Source organism: Argentina anserina, chromosome 1 (genome assembly GCF_933775445.1).
Source record: "Argentina anserina chromosome 1, drPotAnse1.1, whole genome shotgun sequence".
NCBI lineage: Eukaryota > Viridiplantae > Streptophyta > Magnoliopsida > Rosales > Rosaceae > Argentina > Argentina anserina.
Window position 1 is genome coordinate 11469562 of NC_065872.1, and position 19418 is coordinate 11488979.

General features: G+C 38.6%; 2 protein-coding genes across 2 annotated transcripts in view; both read left to right on the forward strand.

The window, feature by feature from the left end:
- LOC126788398 (lanC-like protein GCL1) overlaps nucleotides 1-19418 on the forward strand; it is a 252730-nt gene that overhangs the window by 68778 nt on the left and 164534 nt on the right. The gene's annotated exons all lie outside the window — the stretch shown is intronic.
- LOC126788997 (protein MIZU-KUSSEI 1) lies at nucleotides 3070-4058 on the forward strand. Its single transcript, XM_050515073.1, has one exon. It carries the CDS (start codon nucleotides 3141-3143, stop codon nucleotides 3855-3857), a length of 717 nt encoding a protein of 238 aa, XP_050371030.1. The 5' UTR covers nucleotides 3070-3140; the 3' UTR covers nucleotides 3858-4058.

The following is a 19418-nucleotide window of genomic DNA, read 5'->3' on the forward strand; positions in this document are numbered from 1 at the left end:
CGTCTCTGCCTAATCGTCATGTCAATTAACCCAACACTAATCAAGACTCATTCATAAATCATAATTCTGCATCAATCAGTTTCAGTGCTCAACCATATAACTGAGAAATATTTGTTTCTAACTGAGGAATATTACTTGTTCAGTTGTTCATTAGTTCATTACTTATGAGAAGTATTAGTTAATCCCATTCAACTCTTTCTGAATCTCGAAGCTATAGTACTTGACAAGAGAATCAGCTGAAGTTCTTCTGGCTCTGTAGATTTACTGCAAGAATATACGCAAAGCTTATAGGATTCATGCTCTGATGCGCTGATGCTCAAAGCTACTTTGGGATATCTATGAACATCTTCATTGGTTATACGATCCAGTCATATGATGATATGTAGTCGATATATACTAATTACGTACGTAAACACCATCTTTGGATCAAAAACAAGTAATTCCTTAACAAAGGTTTCGTAAATACGTCCCAAAGTTATTCTCTTCTAATAAACAAGGCAGCCAATTCAATAGTCTTCAAGAACCCGTATAATCTTCCTATTTTTGTTTCTTGCACCTAGTGTTAATGGAAAAACCGAAGAATGCATAATCAAAGCGATCATCACCTGAAAACGACTACATGCACATTCAGACTGAGATTGGAGATCGACGATCGACTAGATCGAGCCTATCTACTTAATTTCCTTTTCAACATTTCTTCATCGCTCAAACTCTCATCTTTTGTAAAATTCTAATGTAAAACAACCGAGACAGAAATGACAAAAGATGGACCTAGACAGATTGAGATGGCTCACACTTTCTTTTGTCTCGGTCCCATATTTCCTTTAATTTGTCCATTTCTCCTATAAACAACAGCACAAAGTGTTTTTTTCATGAACATAATGATCGCCAATTGTTGCATGTGTTGCTAGACATGATATGCAAAAAGAAAGAAAATTGCAAAAGTGCAATGCACAGTACTTCTGTAGTTTGTTTTATTAGTCCAGTTATATTTTGTTTCATCAAATCAAAGTTTTATTTGCCCCACAGTGTTTCTGAAATATGAAAAACAAAAGCACTGGTTCCAAATGTATTTTGCTATTGAACTTGGACCCATTGGTGAACTTATGCCTCTTGGTTTGTTTTTCAATGTCAGGAACTTTGTTTGAGAAGGATATATTAATGCTAACCAACGTAATATACATATTGGAATCCACATATTGAACATATTATTTCTAGACCATTGTGATCAGAAATTTTAAGCACGTATTTTAAGTTCACTTTTAAACATACATACGAGTGACATGAAGGATGACATGATATATAAATATTAGTATTTACTTGTGTATATTTTCACGGAAGTTAATCTTGATCACAACTTCTCACTACACATTATTTTTTTTCCGTAATTATCTTTAATTTTATCTATTTTGTTTTTTACATTACAACATGTATGTTTGTAAGCAACTAATGATAGAAAAATAAATTTGTCTTTATAGTAATAGAGACGTGATATCTTTTTTGACTTAATGGAAATGTAATTACCAAAAGAATTTGGGTTTGTGTCATTTTCTGGAACATACACATGGAAAGAGAAAGGCTACGGACATGAGTGGAGAAACCAGGCTAGAAAGCGAAACAACTCCATTCATTTGCTTCAGCCCTTTTTGCTTAAAAGTCTATTTCATGTGGTATAACACAACCCAGCCAGGGAATGAAATCTAGTGCTAGTTTTCAGGGTAATTTTTTAATTAAAGTTCCTTCAAAATTATATTGGAGGAAAGGTCACCAATTCTTGTATGAATTAGTTGTTGAAGAATAGTTGGACTTGTTGGAATATTATAGAGCACAATACTCAATTCTCTAATGATTAGTCGAAAATGGAGGATTGCTAATTGTATTTTCTTACGGAATTTTCATTAGCAAGGAATAATTGTAATTCAGTTTCTTTGAAGCAGAAAACAGAAAATTGCAGTCCAATATGGCCAGATAATTTTCCACACTAGGTTTGCACCCGCCACTTTCTTCATCTTCCTACAAAAACAAAAAAACACAAACTCAATTTCTCTACTAATTATACACAGGCTTACTTTGGCGGCATGCATCATGATCTCAGAATAGTCTGGAAAATTTTGTCCTGAACTCATCCTTCCAATATATTTGACGAACTTACCTCTTAACTAGATTTCGTGATGACCAACAGCAAATAACACTATAAATCAGTGTGAATGTATGGTGCAAATCATATTATTTTTCTCTGGCCGGTATGGTGTTTTTATTTTTAAGAAGACGAGAGCTATTTTTTTTCAGACTCAGGAACATGATAGCTATCAGTTAACAAAATATCAACCACGTACTGTATATAAGTTTCTTGGCCGGTATGTTGATGAATATGTAAATTAACTAACTTGTTATATATAAAATATATTATGATATTATGTTACATATATACATATATCGTCTTTATACATATGCAGGTACAAATAGATCCCATGATCGACGTACTTACCTCTATTGCTTGGCAAATGTAGTTGTAAAATATACAAGTGAGGTAGGCAATACAGTTTTTCTTTTAAAAAACATTAAAAATTACGTGAGCCAACTCCAAATGTCCAACTAAATATTGGTATAATACTATAACAGCAAGGAACTTTCTTTTTTTTAGTATAAAAAAAAAGGAACTTTCTTTTAACAATATCGAACGTGAGCGCAAGTTTGAACATTTCCTCCTCCAAATGATCGAGTACAATAAAGAGCTAACCAGCTCAAGTAGAGGACTATCTGAATTATAAAAATGAGGGTCTAAAGTTTTCTCTCAAGTAATTATCATTACGTGCGAATATCATTTTCCCATGCATCATCTTCAGAAATAGAGTAACAATTTTAGTTGATGACTGTTAATCTGTTTGGTACTCTAGTCTGAATTGGAAACACTGTTCTTGGTCAGTAAATGTATTTTCTTAAACCCAAATGAATATTTGATTTCGTTCATTAAACGACTAAAGAAAACACGCATGCAGACATCAACATATCATTATATAAGAAATATCATGGACAAAGACAACTCCTTTCTCTATATAAACCCTAGATTCCATTACCATCTTCAACCACCCAATTCTAAGCCTGGTTCACACCACCTATCCCTCCCTCCCTTAAGCGCCATGGCGTACCCGAGAGTTAGTGCCACCCACATGACCCACGCCGTCACCACCGTCGAGTGCCACAAACAAGTACGGTCATGGCGTCTTCTTCGCTCTCTCATCGAACTCCTTATCCCAACTTGCAACTGCACCTTTGTAGAAGAGGATCGTCACCATCACCATCAAGATACCAAAGAGTTCGGCTTACACTATTGGCACCCAAGCTTTTCTTATCCCAGAAACATCATAACCGGCACCATATTCGGTTACCGAAAAGGAAAAGTCCACTTCTGCATCCAAACAAACTCCATGTCCAACCCAATTCTGTTGCTCGAATTAGCTCTTCCCACAACAGTCCTGGCCAAGGAAATGCAAGGAGGGTTTCTCAGAATAGCCCTGGAGTCTTCTACTCTGGGTAATTCACCAAACTACACCTCTCTTCTGTCCACTCCGGTGTGGACTATGTACTGCAACAGCAGGAAAGTTGGGTATGCGGTTAAGCGACGGCCTACAAAGCATGACGTAGAAGCTTTGAGGATGATGGGTTCGGTTGCGGTGGGAGCTGGGATTATAACTGGGAAGAAGGAGCTTAATGATGGTGATGATGATGAGATTATGTACCTGCGAGCAAATTTCGAGAGAGTTTTCGGTTCGGCAAATTCAGAATCATTTCATTTGATTGATCCGGATGAAAGTATTGGTCAGGAGCTTAGTATCTTCTTTTACCGTTCAAGGTGACATGTTTGGTTCAAAGGAGAAGTTGGTGGGATGGTTTGCCCTGGTGTATCTACTTAGAATTTTTGCTTAACAAGCAATCAATGATTTTTTACCCTTCTTTTTTGAGCTTCGCTTTGAGTAGCAAGCTTTGTTTGGGGTATCAATTAGTTATAATATTAATGGTTCTCGGGTTTACTTGTAATTACTATTCGAAGTATAATCGAGTGCATGCTTTTGCGGTTCGTTCATAATTCATGTACAGAGTTTGTTAGAAGTTGGAAGAGCAAGCTTTGTTGTTTATACTTCTCCTAATTATTTACTATCCCAATTGCTTAACTGTTGTCTGATCACTCTGATGAGTACGTGTTTTTTCGATCTCATGAGAGGGATCGACTGTACGTAATTTATGTTTTAAAACTTGCAAAAGCTAGCCCAGTAACTTAATTACATGTTCGTGTTGTTCTATTTTCTTCTCTACTCTAAATTAAAAACATTTCTTAATCAAAAACGTTTCTTGCATTAGTTTTTGGCTATTTGCGTGGTAACATATTATTCGATCGATGTCAATTAATCATATGCATACAAGGCAGAATAGAGTAAACTTGGACCTGCAATTCTCTGTGTCAATTCATAAGTAAACGTGGATATATAAACCGCCATGGCATTGCTTGTTTTCTTTTTTATCACACTCCGCGGGCCAGGCCGACCAAAGACATGATATAGCCTGTGATGGACCTACTTATATATCTATTTGGTTCGAAAACAAATTGCTTTGGATAGTTGCTAGCTAGTGCAATTCTGGGCCCCTTATTCCTGAGGGACATGACTCACCAGGCATCTTAATTGGTTCTTTATGAATTGGTGTTGGCCTCCTCATCAGAAAAAAACTTGGTGTTGGCCTGGTGGGGTTGTTCTGTCTATCCTTCTTTAGTATCTATAGTTGCATGAGCTGTTGCCTCTGCAGATTCCCTATGTCCTTGTATAATTAACTGGACACCAGAGGCCTGGGCTCATATATACAGTACTGCTGTCTGCTCAATTTCAAAAGAAAGTAGCCAGTACTCGAGTGACTTATAATACGATCTTATGAACCTACACTTTCATCTAAACTGTTGTAATAACATCAATATATAATGATGTTTTGGTCACTTTAATTTGGGATGGAAACCAGAGATTTCGTTGGCAAAGTGCTTTCTGTACCAAAAAGTATGTATATGAGTACGTAATGTTTAAGGATAAGCAGTTTAATTATAACAGTGCTGATCAATAATTCGATCATTATTAAGCTTAATTTGATCATTTAAGTAAAGTCCCCGTTTTTAGGTCAATATATATCAGTTTTCTTGATGAACAGGATTTTTAAGCTAACTCGGGTACTCAAGTACGTAGTGGTAACTAGCTAGTAAGAAAACCAATACCTCAACAGACCTAAATCTTGGATTTTAGATGCCCATTAATTCAAACAACCAAGTAAGAACACGCACCTGCAACATATGCACCCAAGTCTAAGAAGAACTGCTGGTGAAGCAACCCGACCAAGCGCCTAAAGTTGTGCAACCACCCTTGTCACGTAATAATTCAACATTTAAAGGTCACGCTTTGAGGATATTTGTAAGACAATTGAAGAACGAGGAAATTATTTAGAAAATGAAGCCCTCCATTCCAAGGATAAGAACCAACACAGGACGAGAGAGCGAGGTACTCTAGGGCAAGCTGTCAAGTAAGAAGCAGTATGTATGATAGAGATATGTCGAGCCTACTCAGATTTCCACTACCTTGAAACATGATCTAGAGCACACAGGAGAACTTATGCTTATAGCCCTTATACCAACTGACCAGCGACCACCGACATTCGCGACATATATGCATGCGGGAGACTTGACAATGAAATTTGTCAGAGCAAATTAAAGAAAGACGTACGATTAGTGAAGTTTGTATTTCATTCTCTGAAATTTTATCAATGTTCACTTATGTTATGATTTTGAAAACAATATTCCGTTTAATAAGCACATTTCATCCCCCTCATTTGATCCGCGGAGTAGCATAATACGTAGTCTTTCCAATTTTTATTTTTCCTTGAGAATGAGTAGTCTTTCCAATTTGATCTCTCGTCTTTCCAATATCCTGGCTTAACCGTATACGGTATATCATTACATCCGATTGGTTCATGGGACAAACCACAAAGTTATCATCAAGATCAACAATTCTTTACGTTCGGCCCAGCTGCGTTTTGCCCGAATGAATGGGTTTGGTTCACCTTTTCTAAATTGAATGAATGGGTTTGGAAGCAAGTAGGCAAGTTGGTGCTTTGTGCTTCCTAGGTTCTGTGTAACCAATTTATTAATCGAACGGTGGGGCCAAAAGTATGAATGGGCCGTTAATTTTGAGATATTCTTATTCTTATAGTAATAAATCACCCAAACAAACTTCATCTGTATTTATATAGTTAATACTAAACTACAAAAATCATCATTCAAAAGAAGATTCATTAAAAAAATCATTCAAGAAATGAAAATGTTACAGAGGCGGTGAGTCTGGTTATGTGACATCAAACAATTATATCACAAATAAAAATTCAGAAGACAGATAAAGCCATTCTTTTATGTACTAGAGTTGGACATTATAAAATAAAATAAAAAATAAAAAAGAGGAAATTTTAACAAAAGATTCTCCTAGTATGTTTGGCATCATCATTCACCCAAGCTCCACTACTATAATCGGAAGCGCTCTTTTAGTGTCAACAACTTTACTAATATTTTAAAATTCCCAAATTATCTACAAAGTTCACTAAAATTTATGAAAATCAGTATGGGTTATTACCGTAAAATACCAAAATCATTCTTGAAATAAAAATACGGAAGTCTAGAACCGTTTGGCTTGAAGAGAAGAATTGCACGATCTGAAAACGAGGAAAATTGTTAGGCACACGATCTCAAACGAAGACTACGTGGGACTCATCCGAGTATATATGTCTTCGTCAGAATACCCTCTCTCAATTTACGATTCACAATTCATACGAAAGAGAGACATAGCGCAATCAAGATCAAATTATCATGCATTGGCCGACTGTTTGCAGATTCATTGATGTCAAACTTCGTAATCGGGTAATTCTTAGACTTCAAAGTTGTCACTTTCAATTGAAGTAACTTTGACATGTAGTTCATGTATAACGTGAAGGAAGTTGGATAAGTTGGTTTCATATGTAATCCTATTTTCAGGCAATTTTAGATTTTAAGAATTGATTTTGGGAAGAATGCATATGTGTTTTGTTTTTCTGTGGATCAGATACAGAGCAATGGATTTGTTTGGTTATGATAATTGAGTTATAAGTAGGGAATTAGATTTTCATTTTGATTGAGATATTATTGACTTTGATAAGTTGATGAAAGTGTTTTTATGATTTTATTCTTGCAGGCGATTGCATTCTTTCTATGATTTTATTTTCATCTTTGATTCGTATTTCTAAGGTACGTTGTTTTATGTGATTTCTGATTATGGCATGGATTGATGCTATGAATAAACAAATTGGATGTGGCTTCATTTCATGTTTTCCAGTAAAATCTATGAAGTACATGTGAATGTGGCATTGCTTTGCTTTAGCTGAGTTCAACATTTGTAGGAGGTTAGTTTTTTTTTTACTATTTGAATTATGTTTGGGATAGTGTTAAAACAATTTAAACTTTAAGAGTTTGAGATGTCAAGTTAATTACTATGCAAGGGTTATTTTTGAGCCGATTACGGGGAGTGGGAGACGGCTTCATCCTTCTGTTCATTGCGATTATAGCAAAAAACAAGTGGAGGCCGCTGATGAAAGCAAAAAAAAAAACAATTTAGAGCTGAAAAAAGCAATTGGGAATTGGGAAAAGCAAAGGGGTGAGTTCTTGACCCGTTTGGTTTAGTATGAAACTAATTTGCTATGAATGTGATAAAAATGATGGATTAACTATCATGATTTCTCATCGTCTGTCCTTGGTGATTGCAGGGGTCATGACTAAAATTATAATAGGGAGACTTGAGGAATACAAAGGTAAGGCATGCTTAGCCAGTTGTGTTTATTTCATATTAAAGTTTTATTCACGCAATTGAATGTGTTTTCTTCTCCTTCAAGTCTTGGAGAATTTATATAAGGGGGTTCAAATCAAGTGAGTCTTCTCTAAATCTCTACAAAACTGATGCAGAGATAATGGATTTCGGTGACAACACAATGGCCTGCAGTGGCTTACTGAGTTCTCAGATGTTATATTTTGAATGGAGAAAATCTTTGAATGGATCTAAAGAGCTTTGATTGGACTCCACCCATGTTGGTTTGGTTATTTGATTATTCTCTTTAGTATTGCAATTTATCTTCTCCAAATGACTAGAATAACTCTGTTGTACTTCTTTCTAAAATACTTTCACTTGCAACTGCCATGACTCATTACTACAGACTGAATTAGATTGGCAATTGAGTTATAATGGATCGAAACAATAAGATCGCATAGTACTGTACCATGAAGCAATGACAACAGGTCTCAGTAGTGGTAATTCCATGATTTCATTTAATTTGTTTATGGCTCCATTAAGACTTTTGTTCTAATAGGGTCAGTTTCTTCACTTTCTGTTAACTAATTTTTAATTTCAAATCACTAATTGGCTAGCTTTCCAACTATAGAAAAGTTGTTGGTTTTAAATTTTTAGTTGCTCTGAAATTATATGCCGGGAAGTTTGTAGAATGAGAATCTGAAAACAAATAAGAGTGCAGACACGTGTACAAATAAAATGTAATTTATTGATAATCAAGCGAGAGGTTACAATCTTTGTGAACTCCTCTGATTCTATTTACGTATGTAATTTGGCTCAAGGGTGACATGCACTTAATCTTGAAAATTTGAGTTTGGATTTGGATTTGGATTTGATGAAGAACGAGCGATTTGGTAGCTTGATGATTCTTCGTGGACTTAGGTTTGGATTTGGATTTGATGAAGAATGAGCGATTTGGTAGCTTGATGATTCTTCGTGGACTTGGGAGACTTCAGGATTTCTCGAGAGTGATCTTGCTGAAGTGATTTTTTTTTCTCAAGTCCACTTCTCTTCATGTTGGAAGGGGTATTTATAGTGTCAAGACTTCCATTTTATAAAATATTTTAATGATACTAAAATAATAAATTTCTTTAATTGTATAATTAAATCAATATGTATTTTCTGATTAATTTAAAATTAGTTATTCTCATAACTAAATTAAAGAGAAAATAATTGATTTAATTATAACAGTTAAGGAATTTATTAATTTAATCAAATGTCTGATTACCATTTCGAATCGTCAATGACATTTAATTTCCGATATACGTCGGAATCACGTAGCTTCAATTACAATAATCTATTTATGTGCTGACATGAGTTTTATTCAGATCCGCACTAACTTTGTTGACTTTTGGGCCACGTGTGCAATTTTATCGGGCTCTTGGTCGATTTAATCATTTAATGAAGATGATTTACTTCATTAAATTTCATGTGTGTACAAATGCCCACACTTCAAGTCGTGTTGCAGACATGTCGTCGTCACGTGCAGAAAGCGCAGTTTGAAGTATGCACTTTGATTTAGAGAATTTATGGAGCTAGCTTTCGAGGCTCCGCAAATTTTGTAGTAATATTTCCATTATATAATTGTCTGATGCTTAAAAACATATAATATCTTGCTTTGTTTAATTGCATAGAGATTCCACCAACTAAAACATGTTTTACTTTAAATTGCTTTGTGCTTCCTGTTTACTTTCAATTTCAGAGACATCCATTACACAATGAGCTGCTAGTTGATCTCTGCATTGGTCTTTAAAAAGGAACCTTATATAGCTTGTTTGCTTCCTTGATTATTTTTTCAAGTGAATTTTCAGAGATCCTAAGAGATTCCTCTGCATTGGATCTGCTGAAGGATACAAGCTCAGCATCCTCAGTAGGATTCTCCATTGAGACGACTGAAAAAACGACATTTCAGAAGTGGAATTCAAAGCATCAGGAACACATTCAATTTTATCAACATAATCATCCCAAAGAGTCCAGTTTTGCAGGGATTCAAGCTGCACTTCATGTGTTGAGGTCTTAGGCTCATCCTTAAACGAATCTGCATATCTATTTGCATTATTGCTTAACAAAATCTCTGACTGGTGACATGGTAAAGTGTTCTACCACACCAGGAGGGGTTGACTTCGATAATAGTGGTGCATACGATTTAATGAAAAATTCTTTGTTGTTCGCATCATAGATTTCATTTGTCAAAATTCCATCAGTTTTCCCCATGCATAAGTTTGACTATGAGGCCTCGAGGGTGTCCACCGATGTTGGAGAACCATGTTGCTCTAAAAGGTGATATTTACTAGCGACAAGACTCCGCTGGTTTTCAGGATCCATTACTTTGGGCTCTGTAGTGGAGACCATTACAGTTGAAACAACAGATACACACTTAACTTCATCAGAAAAGTTACCGCGCTGTACTTTCGGTTTAGATCCAAAATTCAAATCATCAGTGGAGGTTTCATCCTCAGACAAATCACCCAATCTATTTTCATAATTACTTTGATCAAATTCCCCAACTAATGACTCTGCAAAATGTTCTTCCCCACCAGCACAAGTTTACTTTGACAGAACTGGTTTGGCAATTTTTTTATTGTTTGCCACCGAGGTTTCAATTGCAATAATGACATCAACCTCTGGCTTATCAAGAGTAACCACATAAGCTAGAGAACTAAGTTGGTCCCCATGGTAATGGTCCATTGAGATAAGACTCGGTTGGCTTGACGCAGGATCTATTATATTGGCCTCTGTCGGTGATTGCCTTTCAGATGCATCAACAGAATTTTCCTGCAAGCTTTTCCTCGTCTTAGTACTAGAAGTAGCATTATTTTCAATAGCCACATCTTCAGCCACATGTTTGACAGGATGTCCTAAAGGAGGAAGTAGATCAGATCATAGTTTCTTCACATTTTTACCCACTGACTGCATTTGGTTTTCCACATATTTAATTGTATCATGTTTCACAATATCATCCACCTCCTGGAAAATAGCTTCAAACTTCTGGTAAATGTTTCCCATCCATTTTGGACCTTTAAATTTAGAATCCACCGTGAATGGAGAAAATCATCGGAAAGTGTAAAAGGTGGGGAGTTGCAGAGGATGCTGGGCAGGTGAACTCAGGCGATCATGTGGAGAGAGAGAGAGAGAGAGAGAGAGAGAGAGGTCTCTTTGAGGGATTTATCCTTTACAGGGCGAAAAGATGGAGTTTCGGACAGGCTGTCTAGAGGTGGTGTGGAACAGAAACTTTAACATTTTGGTTATGGTGGCCGATGATGACATGGTGCTTTAGGAGAACATGGTGCCTGAGATATGTGTCTGGCTGTGTGAGTGAATTAGTGCTCTGGAAAAGAAAAGAAAGAAAGCAAAAGGTTTCAAGCAATGGAGGGTAAGCATATTCCTGGAATGGAGAAACAATAGTTTATGCTCACCAGTCAGGTATAAATCATGATGAGTTTGATGGTAGATTGATCAAAAGATGCTTCAGTGCCAGTGACTCTTAAAGTTCTGGAGTATGAGGTCTTCCATTTCTGTCCTCTCAAGGTTAGTCTTTCTGTCCTCGTACTTCCACTCCTGTAGCTCTTTTCTAACACAAATCTATCGTCTTTATGACCGGATAAGATCATTGCACCATAATCCACTGCATCCACTAGCCATGTAGTATCAATCCCTGTGACTGCTCCTTCCTTGTATCAAAATAGCTGGTGGACTTCATATAGTTTGGTGCTGAGCCAACACTGGTTTTGGTGAGAACCTGCTCCATATGGGCTGCTGCTACTGCAGCTGCAATGCTTTGAACACTGAGAGGCAGTGACTTTTCGAGCTCCGACCATGTTGAAAGGAAAACCAGAAGCAAGGACAAATAGACAGTAAAGAAAAGACTTTATCTTCCTCGGGCTGAGGTTTGCTCGGCTCGGGTATGTGATCCTTTTTTTAAGGAGTATCATGGTCTGATTTTGACCCTTTTTTTGTAGTATTTTGACAACAATTTGAGAGTCGCGGTCGATCTACCCATTTGACTGCTTTCGAAACGAGTTGATTTCTGACGGATTTGAATAACGTAAACGACCTAATCACTTGACTACTCTCATTTCATAGACTTGACAGCACTCAATAAAAGCGTTTTAGGCTTTACGCATCACATTCAGCATGACGGCTTTCAGAAATTTCAAGAACGGGACGATCACTATCCTTAACAATGTTGAAGATGAGCAACAAGATGACACCACTTTAACCGTATATCCCTCTCTCACTGGGCCATTCGCCTTTAAAGCTCCATTCTATGGCAGCTCAATTCCCGTCTCGTAGTGGACTTACGCAGTGAATTGTCAAGTAGCCAGCTTCCAATCACCCAAGTCAGGCAACGAGGAGCTAGGTTCAGACGTTTTGATGCTAAAGTCTGTACATCGTGAAAAAAATGCTCATACTGTGTCATTCAAGCTTCTCAACGACTCTATATCCAACAACTCTGTGTGATGGGGTGCGTTTCTAACTACCGGCGGCTTTACATATATAGAGTGATGTTGGGAGTGGGTCGAAGATTTATTAAGCCGAAACAAAGACCACATCAAGAAGGCGGGCCTTTATCGAGCAGTGTTTGCGTCATTATTCAGCTATGATCGTGTTGCTCCCGTGGTGCGAGCTTTTTGTGAATATTGGTGACCTGCTACAAACACTCTGCACACATCGCAAGGGGAGATATCTATATCTCTTTTGGACCTTGAGCATATTGGAGGTTTGCCTATCCTTGGAAGGTTTTATGACGAAGTCGTTCCACCCATTGATGAGTTTTCTGTAAAGAGTAAAGATGGAGAGCTTCTCATCCCCAAAAGCTGTCGTTATTTGTTTCTTGCTTACCATAGATTGTGCAAGAGAGAGCGTAGTAACGTGAAGATAACTACGTGGATACGGTTTTGGTATAAAGGCCAGATGAGATACAAGAGACCTCCCACCAAGAGTATACGAAACAAGAGGGACGCCCCGCTAGTACTCACAATCCACCCGGCGCCATTCCGGGAATTTGCCAGCGAACTCCGGAAGACCTTTCACCATTCGAGGATCTAGGCGTAGAAGAAGCAAGCATGAAATTTATTTACCTCTCTGCATTTTATGCATGTTGGCTTTGTTTATTCGTATTCCCAAAGAATGATACAGGTTTTATTCGTCCGGGAGTTTTTAAGATCGCTCACAGAATGTCCTGAGGTCAAAACTACTGTCTGGTGGTTCCTATATTGGCGAATATATATCAGGGTTTGAATGCCATATTTGTCTCTAATGATCCAGGAAGTTGTCCAACTGCGCTTCCTTTTCATTACTTGTATGGGTGGTTGAGCGAATATTTCGGCACATATTTCTTCTCTCGACATCGAGAAAGTTTTAGACCCTCGATGGTCCATATTTCAAGGGAATTTTCGGCGAGACATTTCGAGGATGGGCAGGCCCGTGCCTTGTTCACTGCTTGTAATTATGTGCAGATGGAACAATTTGCCAAAGTCCCAAGTGTGCGCAAACTGATCGTTGACACCCACAAAGCCTCTCCTTCAGATTCTGCCTATCTCATTAGTCTTCACTCCGGATTTGTGTCCTTACGGCAAGATAGTTGGCGAATAGTCGAACCATATAGCCCTCAACGATTCAACTGACAATTCAGATATGTTCAGGGTGTTCCCGGAGGTTCCCACGGAGATCGTCGGCCCGTAACTTTGGCTCGGACATACTCGTTTTGAGATAGTTTGACGAAGCTTGGCACAAAGGGTGAGGCAATCCTGCTTATGAAAAGCGACATCACGAAGTTTATGGTTACTCAAGATTACGTTCAATGGTGGTTCAAAGTTAATCATCGTGCATTGAAAAAGCCTATGAAGATAACCATTGTGAATCTGCCACAACAAGAGCCTCCAAAAGCTAAAGGAGACGACCGTGCGATAACTCCTCTTCAAATTTTGGTTTCCGCTGAAGCTTTGCCCCCGATTGATAACTATCAGGTTTCACCTTCTCCAGTTTTGGAAGGAATCGGAGATTCATTAGATTTTCGCCTCAAGCCGAAGGAGAAGGTTGCTACATCCAGAAGGCGTAGCGGAAGCAAACAGTAGTACCCATAGTGACGTGCACTTCAAACATCAAAAAAGGGATGATGCTGATCTTGGCCCTATTTACTACAATCCCAATGCCAATTTTGATCTTAGCGGAAATTTTCTTGGGGATGCTCCTGGTCCTTCAAAACTCGTGCCCGCGCATGTTGAGGTATTCACTAAAATTTTTTTTGTTGTATTTGCTTTTGTAATTGTCCCATTTAGTTATGTTGAATGTATCATATTCAACAGTTCACTTATTGCCGACTTGATCCAATTTTGTTCCTCTCAGCTTGAAGATATCAGTTATTTTGATGAAGTCTGCTCAGGTGACGGCGTTCAATTTCCTTTTGAGGAGTGTGCAGCTAACATTCCCCCAGAAAAGGACGTACGTCGAAAGGAGAGTGAACCACAGTCAGTTGACCAGAGAGGTACACACGAATATATTTATATATTATTTTTCCGTATTTCTTCAATAATTTATGCTCATTTTTCACCCTCATATATGCAGGTTTGTCCATGGCGACGGGAAGTACAAAGCCTTCAAAAAGAACAATATTTCTTGAAGCTTCTGTGTGCGATATTGAGATAGTGGATACAAGTCAATGTCTCCGCGATATTTGCATGCGAGCAGCTGCAGAACTTTGTGCAAAGATAGAAGGCTTAATAGCGACATATTCTCTGAAGATGATTCTTGCTGGGAAGAATGAGCTTGATATGTTAACGAATGAGCTTAGCAAATATGAAGTCGATCCATCAACAATAAAAAACAAATTGGAGCAGTTGATGACAAGTGTTACCCTGTATGACTCGGCAAGACTTGCATGCACTCACAAATGCGCCATGGGCACAAGTGCTCAAAAATTAGCAGAGATAGAGTCTGAAATCACGACAGCCCAAAAATTTCGACAAAATACTTTTGATCAGTGTCAGTCTATGCTTGAGTCCCTTGAGAACTTGAAGAAAGAACAACAGAAGCTAGATGCAAGACATTTTTCTTCACGATGCAAGACTTGTTGATCTAGAACATAAGAAGTGCCAACTCCGAGAGATTCCAGAACTAACTGCAACAGAGATTGAAGAGGCAAAGAAGTTGCGAGCCAGTTTTGAAGAACATTGTAGTAGCTTCAAGGGTCTGACCTGCATATGATAGCTGACTTGAATGATTGAGACTTGCTCTTTTTTTTGTTATGTTTTTTTTCCAATCATTTTGTAATAAGTCGATTTCGAAATTCAACTTACTATCAGTTTAATAAGAATTTTCTTTATTATTTGATGGACAAACCCTTATTTTTATTTTAGTGTGACTGAACTTAAGATTGTTATTCTCAAGCTGCCTATGTATCGTTCAACATAAGGAATCAAGTCATCACGTAGTTCAAGGGTTTTTTAGGTTCTTTGTGCAGTTTAAGCTCATGCAGGCGTGGAGCATTTTTTGTGTTGTTTTGTTCTTTTTTTTTGTCTTATGTAGTTTAGGCTCGTGCAGACTTGGAGCATACTTTGATGTTTTCAAGCATGGTACTTCTTCAAGAATTTGCCGTTAATGGGACTGATCCTCAAACCGTCTTCCGCCACGATTTTGTAAGCTCCATTAGTGTATACTTCTATGACGACGTAAGGACCATCCCACTTTGACTTGAATTTGGGGCCAGTCTTGTGCGTCATAATAATGGGTCTTCGAACAACAAGAACTAAATCATCAACTTGAAATGGCCGTGGTCGAACACCTTTGTTGAAGGCGTGTGACATCCGAGCTTGGTAGCATTCCAGGTGTTGTTGTGCATCAAGCCTCTTCTCGTCCAAAGCTTCTAACTCTTGAAGGTGCAACTTGACATTTTTCTCATTTGTGAGACTTTCTTGCAAATCGATTCTCAATGACGGGATTTCTTTCTCTAATGGTAACACGGCTTCGACACCATAGACGAGGGAATAAGGTCTAACATTTGTGGCTGTCTGATAGGTCGTTCTATAAGCCCAGAGAGCTTCGCCCAATTTCTCATGCCAATCCATATGCTTCTTACTGACAGTTTTCTTTAGAATGTTACAAAGCGTTTTATTAAATGCTTCTGCCAAACCATTTGTCGGGGCGTTGTACATCGAAGAGAAGTGAAATTTCTTGCTCAACTTTTCTGTTGCGATATTCAAGAAATATTTGGCATTGTCTGTGATGATGCACCGTGGTATACCATAGCGTTGTATAATGCTTCCCGTAATGAAGTCCACAACATTTTCTTTCTTTATTTCTTTGAGCGGTATCGCCTCTGCCTACTTTGAGAAGGCATCCGTGGCTGCCAGAATGTACATATGACTAGCTGATGATTTCAGAGTGATGGGTCCGATTGCATCCATTCTCCAGACGTCGAATGGGTGCGAAGCAATTGTCGGATGCAACGGCTCAGGTGGCTGATGAATGAAGTTGGCATGAAACTGACAAGCTTGCCATTTTTGTGCATACTCCATACAATCTTTGACCAAGGTGAGCCAATAATACCCTAGTCATCTTACTTGGAAATGTAACTTCGGTCCTGACTGATGTGCTCCACACACTCCAGAATGAACCTCTTCCATGGCTTTGACCGCTTCATCTTTTCCCAAGCATCGAAGGAGTACTCTGTCAAATGACCTCCAATATAAAGTTTCTTTGTAGTAGAGGAAGCGTGGTGCTCGTCGGTTGATGCTCCACCTTTGCTTCGAATCTTCGGGAAACTTGTTGTGCTCAAGATAGTCGATAAAAGGATACATCCAATCTTCAACCTCAATCGTGTAAACTGACACTACATGAGAACTGGCACACTTGAGTGAAGACTTTGTTGTCACGAGCCACCTTCGGCAAATTGGGATGTCCAAAATTTCGTCTCCAGACAATGCCAAAGTCGCCGCCAAGTTTGCCAATGCGTCTGCCATTTGATTTTCTTTCCGTGCCACATGTATGAGTGTAACATTATCAAAGCCCTTCAAGAGTTGTGTGACGAGTTGGAAATAAGATATTAAATCTTCCTTCTTGACCTCGTAATTAGTGAGCAGTTGATCAATCACCAACTTTGAGTCTCCATACACTTCAAGACTTTGGATTTCAATTTCTAACATTGTTTGCAATCCCATGATCAACGCTTAGTACTCTGCGACATTATTGGAGCACAGTTCCCCAAGAGTGAAAGAATAAGACAATATCTATTTTTGTGGAGAGACAAAGATAACACCAACCCCTACTCCGTCTGTCCTAGATGAGGCATCGAAAAACATCTTTCAAGTAGGGAGGAGCTCTACAAGGAAGACTTCCTCGTCCGGGAAGTCATCTAAGATTTCTCAATCCGCTGGAATAGGGTGGTCTGCTAGGAAGTCAGTCAACGTCTGTCCTTTTACTGCTTTAGTGGGCACATATATGATGTCGTATTGGCTCAATAGTAATGCCCACTTAGCCATGCGCCCGTTAGAACTGGTTTAAATAATATGAACTTAACCGGATCGGCTCGCGTCACCAAGTGCATTGTGTAAGCTTGCATATAATGCCTCAACTTTTGAATGGCAAAGATGAGTGCAAGACACATCTTCTCTATTGGCGGATAATTTAGCTCAGGTCCGGTGAGGGTCCGACTTAAGTAATACAAGGCTTTCTTCTTTTTGGCTTCATTTTCTTGGGCAAGAATGGCCCCAAGTGATCTCTCTTGAGCCGCGATGTAAAGGATAAGAAGTTTCCCAGCGATAGGTGCACCCAACACCGGAAGATTCGCCAGGTATTTCTTTATGCTCTCAAAGGCATTGCGACAAGCTTCATCCCATACAAATAGAACATCTTTCTTCATGAGTCGACTGAATAGTTGGCAACGGCCCACCAAGTTCGATATGAACCGTCTGATGAAGGCAAGTCGTCCTTGGAGGCTTTTCAACTCGCACAAATTTCTTGGCTCTGGCATTTCCTAGATGGCCTTAATTTTTGATTGCTCAACCTCGATGCCTCGGTGTTTCACGAGGAATATATGAAATTTTCCAGAACTGACGCCAAAGGCACACTTCAAATGATTCATTTTTAACTGGTATTTGTGTAACTTGTCAAACACTCTTCGTAGATCTTGCAAATGATCACTTCTTTTCTTTGTTTTGACAACTAAATCATCAACATAACACTCTACATACTTGTGCAGCATGTCACCGAAAAGTTTCTACATAGCCCGTTGGTACGTTGCATCGGCATTTCTTAACCCAAATGGCATGACCTTATAGCAATAAATTTCTTTGGGAGTTCGAAATGCAGTGAGTTCCTCATCCTCTAAAGTCATCCTTATCTGATTGTAACCTGACGATCCATCCATGAATGACAAAGCCTCATGTCCAGTTGTCGCATCCACCATAAGCTCTATGATTGGCAAAGGGAAATCATCTTTTGGACACGCCTCATTTAAGTCACGACAATCTACACAAACGCGGATTTGCCCGTTCTTCTTCTTGACAGGAATAATGTTTGCGATCCACTTGGGATATTGAACTTCTCTAATAAAGCCTGCGGCAATCAACTTATCAACTTTTGCTTCTATTTGAGGAATAAGTTCTGTTCGAAAGCGTGTTTGTGTTTGCTTAGTTAGCCGAGCTTCTGGTTTGACAACAAGACGATGAATTGCTACCTTTGGATCCAGGCCGGGCATTTCTTTGTACTTCTAAGCAAAGACATCTTTGTAGTCGAGCAACAGATCGAGATATTCTTTTTCTTCTTCAGAACTTAAAGATGCACTCACAAAAATAGGACTTGGGTCTTCTTCTGTTCCCAAGTTAATCTCCTTAAGTTCGTCCATAGTGGCTTGCTCCCTATCTTCAAGTTCTGGAGGAGCTTCATCTACTTCAATTTCAAAATCTTCATGATCGTCTTCCTCTACGACATCTGCTTCTGCCACCATGACATGATAAGAGGTTTGGTTAATGTTATCCTCACCACCATTACCGAGGTTGCTATCTCCTTTTTGGCCAGTGAATATGATGGTATATTGCTTCACTTTGAGTTGATCCGTGGAATCCACTTCCAACACACAATGCCTCTTCATTCGTGACGGGATAAGACTTCGAATTTCTTTGCTCTCTGCTTGACTACAAGTCGTTTTCCTCTTGCTTATTTGTCGTTCCTTAGGTGATTGGATCCTTTCCAATGCAGGTTTTCGCGGAATGAGGTTTGACTTTTTCTTATCTTTGTCTGAACTTGACATCCTTTTGAATAAGGAAGGCCGAGTGATTGTACTATCGATGCGATTGAAGACTGAACTTCTACTTGCTGTCATGTTCACATGGTCAAACACCAACACCCTTGTGATTGATCCTTTAATATGTTCAGATGTTGCTCTTCGAGAACCTAGACGAATGCGATTGAACGACGAAATGTAAGGGGTTGACTGAACCTCTTGACTCTTCTCTTCAACTACCTCGACACTGATATGTCGCACATTGGTCCGCTCCGCCCTTCTCCTTCTTGAAATTTTGATTG

Bases quoted from the DNA above. Each gene is read 5' to 3' on its own strand.
- LOC126788997 (XM_050515073.1), top strand. From the start codon at position 3,141: ATGGCGTACCCGAGAGTTAGTGCCACCCACATGACCCACGCCGTCACC.